General features: G+C 45.6%; 1 gene segment (V, D, J or C); it reads left to right on the forward strand.

Moving 5' to 3' along the window:
* The first annotated feature begins 5,891 nt into the window (after positions 1 to 5,891).
* Positions 5,892 to 6,389, forward strand: LOC136966526 (Ig kappa chain V region K16-167-like). The segment is given in 2 exon segments: positions 5,892 to 5,940; positions 6,076 to 6,389. Coding segments are annotated over 2 exon segments (363 nt in total).
* The last annotated feature ends 661 nt before the right edge of the window (positions 6,390 to 7,050 follow it).

A 7,050-nucleotide genomic window follows, 5' to 3' on the forward strand; every position in this document is an offset into this window, starting at 1 on the left:
GCAATACCCCCCATACGCCGACCCCCGATTGAATACGTCCCGAATTTCCAGCCAACCTCCCGCTCCATTTCCCCCTCACTTGCGAACAAGACCCCAAGGTCCTTGAACTCCTTCACTTGGGGTAAGAACTCATTCCCTACCCGTAGTAAGCACTCCATCGGTTTCCTGCTGAGAACCATGGCCACGCTGATCCTCATCCCAGCCGCTTCACACTCGACTGCGAAACAATCCAGTGAGTGCTGAAGGTCACGGACTGATGATGACAGGAAGACCACATCATCCACAAAAAGCAGCGATGAAATCCCCAGCCCACCGAACCGCAACCCTTCCCCACCCCGACTATGCCTCAATATGACACAGCTCTCGCTTTTGGTGTACAGGGATCACCCTTCTCCAGATCCATAAAACACATGTAGACCGGATGGCCATACTCCCAGGCCCCCTCCAGGATCCTTGCCAGAGTGAAGATCTGATACGTCATTCCACAACCAGACCTGAACCCGCATTGTTTTTGATGGTTGGTACGCGATCCATCGCACCTGCACATGACACCAATCACGTCACAGACGTATGTAGCCTAGTACAAAGATGTCCGTGGCAGAGACTCAAGAGAACTCGAGCTAAATGACCCAACCAAGCACCAGCGAGGAGGTTGGTAGCCAGGAAGACCAGCCAACCCTTCGACATCCCTGGCCGTACCTGGAAGAATTTTTCGAAATGGTTGGATGCAAAAACAACTACTTTCGAATGCGCTGCAAGCTCTACGCACCCAATTACCACAAGCTAATGGCTTTCAAAAACTTGCCGTCTCGCTTCAATTACATTCCAATAAAGGCTATTGATAACATGCCTCTGAAGTTTGAGTTGTTGCACCATTACAATACTTATAGGCAACTAGTCATCATATATTCCACTCCATGAAACACATGTTAATGCTGAGTACTGTTGTACACGGTTCTTTAATGTATTTGCATTGCACTAAAATGCGTTCATTTTCGCTCTTATCCAGAGCGACTTACAGTACGTACAGGGACATTCTCCCCGAATGCAGTGAACGTCACTGCATTCATCACCAAGTACACTGATGATGTCACACATCACAAAACCATCACAACCCGGGCTAACCAGAAGCTATGAATGACAGGAAACTTGTCCCGTGGCAGCAGGAAGACCAAACAGCAACATCACTCTGCTAAACGACCTCAATAACTTCTTTGGTCGCTTTGAAGCACAAAACAACACACCAGATTGTTTGTCTCCGGCCAGCGTGAAATGATCTCCAGGATCAATGTCCGCAAGTCAGCTGGCTCAGACAAAATACCTGGTTGTTTACTGAAGGACTGTGCAGAGGAGCTCATAGACATTATTCCTGTACCAAAGAAGTCACCTCCATCCTTCTTCAATAACTAGAAGGTCAGTGCAATGGAGGATGTACTGACCTCCATTATCATGAAATGCTTTGAGCGGCTAGTCATGCAGCACATCAAATCCATCCTCCCACCCTGCCCGGAACGTCTTCAATTTGCATATGGGACAAACCGCTCTACTGATGATGCAACATCATCTGCCCTCCACCCAGCCCTCACACACCTGGACCTTAAGGGGTCGTATGTGACAAATGCTGTTCATAGATTTTCGTTCAGCGTTCAACACCATCATCCCTCAGCAGCTTATCTGGAAACTGGACCGGCTTGGAGTGAACATATGTCTGCATTTGGCTGCTGGACTTCTTCACTGGGAGACCACAAGCGGTACGGGTCGGCACCAACACATCCAGCACCATCATGCTGACCACAGGGGTCCACCAAGGATGTGTGCTCAGACCCCTGCTCTTCACCCTGCTGACACATGACTGCATGCCGAGGTACAGCACCAAACACCTCATCAAGTTTGCAGATGACACAACTGTAGTGGGACTCATCAGCAACAACTACGAGACAAACTACAGGAAGGAGGCGAGCCTACTGGCCAAGTGATGTAAGAATAACAACCTCTCTCTTTATGTGGAGAAAACGAAGGAGATGGTCATCAACTTCAGTAGAGGTCCCACCAAGCACCCACCACTGATCATCAACTGCGCTGCTGTCGAGAGGGTCAGCAGTGCAAAATTTTTGGGAGAGCACAACACTCAGGACCTCCCCTGGACAACCAACACCACATCGCTAGCTAGGAAGGTTCACAAATGACTTTACTTCCTCCGCAAACTGAAGAGAGCGAGAGCCCCGGCACCTACAGAATCATGTGCACATTCTACCGGGGCACCATTGAAAGCATCCTGACCAGCTGCATCGCTGTATGGCACTGAAGCTCCACTGCATGCAAGAGGAAGACCCTGCAACGTATAGTGAATGCAGCCAGCAGGATCACTGGTGCCCCCCCCCCCCCCCCACACACACACACACTCTCGGACATCTACAACACCCGTTTCACCCTATAGCAATCAACCCATCCCTCCCACACCCTGTTCAGCCTCCTGCCATCTGGGAGAAGGTACCGTAGCCTCCGGGCCAGCTCCACCTGACCGCTGAACAGATTCACACATCAGGTTGTGAGGATGCTGAACTCTATCCCTGCTCTCCTACCCCCCCTTTGACCAAATATAGCAGGCACATTTTTAAGTTGATAATTCTGTATGGCCCCCGAATGATTTGATAAATATCCAAATGGCCCTTGGCAGAAAAAAGGTTCCCCACCCCTGATGTAGACTAACAGGAAGCTTTGCTAGAGTCCCCTTGTCACTGTCAATAGTGGAATCTGAAAAACACTTATACTTGCTCTACATTCATTTGTGGAGTGTGGTATAAGGAGTCTTTGAGACATTGATTTAATGATTTAAAGGAGAACAGCTTTCACTGCAGGAGTCTGAGTTACAGTTATTAAATAAATTTAATTTTAAATTTTAGGTATATGTTTATTGTATGCACCTTCCTGCCAAAGCAAATTCCTTGGCACTTCACCCTACTTTCCTCGGGGGGAATGTCCCTGTAGTTACTGTAAGTCGCTCTGGATAAGAGCGTCTGCTAAATGACTAAATGTAAATGTAATGTAAATGTGATTCTGATTCTGATTCTGAAGTACCCATACTGACCACTAGAGAGAGACATACAGTGGTTTTTGAGACATCAAGCCTCAGTTCACACATCTCTTCAACTACAGTTTCTCTGTGGGTCCAAAAAAGTCTGTCTGTACATAGAGGACACTTTGCATACGCAGCACATGCTTCAGTGGTCTGGGAGTGTTTATAATCCTGTGAGTTTAACACCTCATGACTGAGAGCTGTCCTTCATGACAACAGAACCCACAACAACCATGACTCTGATCACCATCTTCATCTGGACTCTAGCTGTCTACATACAGGGTAAGAGAGTTCTGTCATGTAGGAGATAAAGAATTGTATCAATTTCAGTATTACCTCTAATGTGAACAGTTTTTTGCAATGTGTATGCTTTGTATTATCAATATATAACCTTAATATTTATTACTTATTATTTATATATTTATACTCTTTTCACATCCAGAGTCCAGAGGACAGATCACTGTGACTCAGACTCCTGCAGTGAAAGCTGGTCTCCCAGGACAGACCGTCTCTCTGCAGTGTAAAACCAGCAGTGATGTGTATGATGCAGGAACCTCTAATCCCTGTCTAGCCTGGTACCTCCAGAGACCTGGAGAAGCTCCTAAACTCCTCATTGACTAAGCTACAACACTTCAGTCTGGGACTCCATCTAGATTCAGTGGTACAGGATCACATAGTGACTTCACTCTGACCATCAGTGGAGTCCAGGCTGAAGACGCAGGAGATTACTACTGTCAGAGTTACCACAGTGGTTACGTGTTCACACAGTGATACAGAGCCGTACAAAAACCTCCCTCGATCAGACTGCACAGTGACTGCACTGCTACAGCTGAGACCTACTGCAGGTGCTGAGAGGGAAGAGAAAGTGAACTGGAACACTGACTGGTCTTTGTTACACTGAGCTGAATATATCAGTGGTGTTCATTGTAATATTTGTGTAAATAACCAGGCAGGAGGCGGGAGTACGGTTTGTGTCGTTTAGTCAAACCACAAAACCCCGTGAACACTACTTCTTCTTCCTCAATAATAATCTGATGCTTGTTCATCTCAGAGTGTGACATCCTGATGACCCAGAGTTCTGCAGCGGTGTCAGTCTAGCCTGGAGATCCTGCCACTCTCAGCTGCAAAGCCAGCAGTAACATCAATGATGACCTAGCCTGGTACCATCACAAACCTGGACAAGCTCCCAAATCATCTTTAATGAGGCCTTTATATCAGGCAGGTATCATGGCACCGGATATGCCATTGATTTCACATCGACCATCAATAACGTCCAGGCTGAAGATGCAAGAAATTACTACTGTCAGCAGATTACTACTGTAGCTTTCCCGTTCACACAGTGAAATACATCCATACAAAAACCTCCCCAACCCTTGAGGAATCACTACTGTCTCCTCACTGTCTCATGTCTCAAGCCTCAATTCATTTAAATAGAACAAAGTCATGTAGCGGACCGTACATTGTACAGGATGAGGGAGAGGTGAACAGAGCAATGCAGACTCCAAATTGCAAAAATAAATAGCTTTATTAAAGTACAAAAGATCGTTCTGTCGGTATAAAAATCCTGACCCCTAACCAACCCCAACTATCATAGTCCAGAGTTAATATGACTCCTCACTTCTGTGGTTTCCCTACCAACAATGAGGGCAGGGGAAATGTGGTGACCACTGAACTGGGGAAAGAGGGAGGTCGAGAAGTGAGGCGTGAGTTAGGAGCAGTGTTCCGATTAAAGCATCAAATACCCTTTTGTCTGCTAAACTGCTGCACTAGTTAACACTTGACCGGTGGAGATCTCACCCTCACTGTTATTGTAACTGTTAGTTGTTCCTTTGTATTCTCTAATCCTGATATCTTCTCTCTGTCACCCCTGAGCTGTCAACATCTGCCTGGTCACCGGTCTGCCAATGTTGGAGTTAGTCACCAAGTGGACATCGGTCTCCTTTGACGGACAACAGGGAGTTCTTGGCCCCTACCTGTCCATCTACCTGGCTGTACTGTAAAGCCACGTGAAAACATTTGCAAACTCTGAGCACTGAGTTGAACTTTGGATGTCTGTACTCCTGATGCATGACTATGTTTAGCGTTCTGCACCTCTCTTTCACCAACAATCTCTGGAGGAGGGGATCCCTCACCAAATTGTTCCTCCCAAGGTTTCTCCCATTTTTCTCAGTGAGTTTTACTGGGAGTTTTTTTTGTCTTCCTTGAGAGTTTAGGTTGGTTGAGGGGCAGTTCTATGGGCATATGTGAAGCCCTCTGTGACATTGCTTGTAAAAAGAAATATATTACATTTTTGGGATCCGGTTGTCAAAGCGCTGGCCACAATCAACCTCCTCTCTCCACGACTCACACAAAACTCTCTTTTTCTCCCTCTCACTCCCTCCTCATATTCTACCTCTCCTACGCACCTCTCGTAGTCCTCAATCATCTATGAGCCAATTGTCTTTATTTGGGCAGATAGACTCCGTTCATCACAGAAAAGTCTGCAATATGACCTATGACCTTGGTGCAACAGGAGCCAAGCCTAAATGAAACATCTTACTATCAATGTATCAATATAATACAGTATAACAAGCTATCTTCTTGTGAAAGAAAATGACAGACAAACACTGTCATTATTGAGAAACAGCATCAAGCCTCAGTTCACACATCTCTTCAACTACAGTTTCTCTGTGGGTCCAAGAAAGTCTGTCTGTACAGAGAGGACACTTTGCATAGGCAGCACATGCTTCAGTCGTCTGGGAGTGTTTATAGTCCTGTGAGTTTAACACTTCATGAGTGAGAGCTGTCCTTCATGACAACAGAACCCACAACAACCATGACTCTGATCACCATCTTCATCTGGACTCTAGCTGTCTACATACAGGGTAAGAAAGTTATGTCATGTAACAGAATTTTATCAATTTCAGTATTACCTCTAATGTTAACCGTTTTCTGCAATGCATATGCTTTGTATTATCAAGATGTATCCTTAATATTTGTTTTACCTTTTTCATATCCAGAGTCCAGAGGGCAGTACACTCTGACTCAGACTCCTGCAGTGAAAGCTGTTCCTGCAGAAGAAACAGTCTCCATAGCCTGTAGAGTTAGTAGTCCAGTGCGCGGTGATAATCTAGCCTGGTACCTCCAGAGACCTGGAGAAGCTCCTAAACTCCTCATTTACTACGCTACAACACTTCAGTCTGGGATTCCATCTAGATTCAGTGGTACAGGATCACGTAGTGACTTCACTCTGACCATCAGTGGAGTCCAGGCTGAAGATGCAGGAGATTACTATTGTCAGAGTTACCACAGTGGTAACGTGTTCACACAGTGATACAGAGCCGTACAAATACCTCCCTCAGTCAGACTGCACCGTGACTGCACTGCTACAGCTGGGACCTACTGCAGGTGCTGAGAGGGAAGAGACAGTGACATGGAACACTGGTCAGTAGAGGTCTCATGAAACATCAAATCACATACTGTACACATCCCTCTGTCTCTCCCTGAAAACAATGATGATGATGTTGATAATTGTAATGATATTGGTGATAGTCATCTTAATCAACATGATATTAATGTACATTCCATGATTGTCAGGGGTTTCATCACATTACAGTTGATCTTTACTGACCTGTGATCTACAAGGGTTTTTCTAAATGTAGTATCCAGCTGAGAGCGGTAAACATTCACGAATGTACTAAATGCACACTTTCTCAATTCAGAGTAATATGTGGAAACTATTTGCCTTGTCTGTATAAGACACGGCTCCAAACCCAGACTTCAAAACAAACTTCCCTACAGTCCATCAAAGTGAAGAATGATCCTAATCCTTATCAGCACCTCAGTGATGACTAGTCCAACAGGATGCACTGCAGGGAGTCTAGTCACTATTATTCACTCACGGTAGCATCAGACCGTTAATCAGGCAACACAACATTGTAACACTGGTGTTTTCATGAGAGTCTCTGGAACATTTGCATGTAGAGGTTGTGTTT

This window comes from Osmerus mordax, chromosome 22 (genome assembly GCF_038355195.1).
Source record: "Osmerus mordax isolate fOsmMor3 chromosome 22, fOsmMor3.pri, whole genome shotgun sequence".
Classification (NCBI taxonomy): domain Eukaryota; kingdom Metazoa; phylum Chordata; class Actinopteri; order Osmeriformes; family Osmeridae; genus Osmerus; species Osmerus mordax.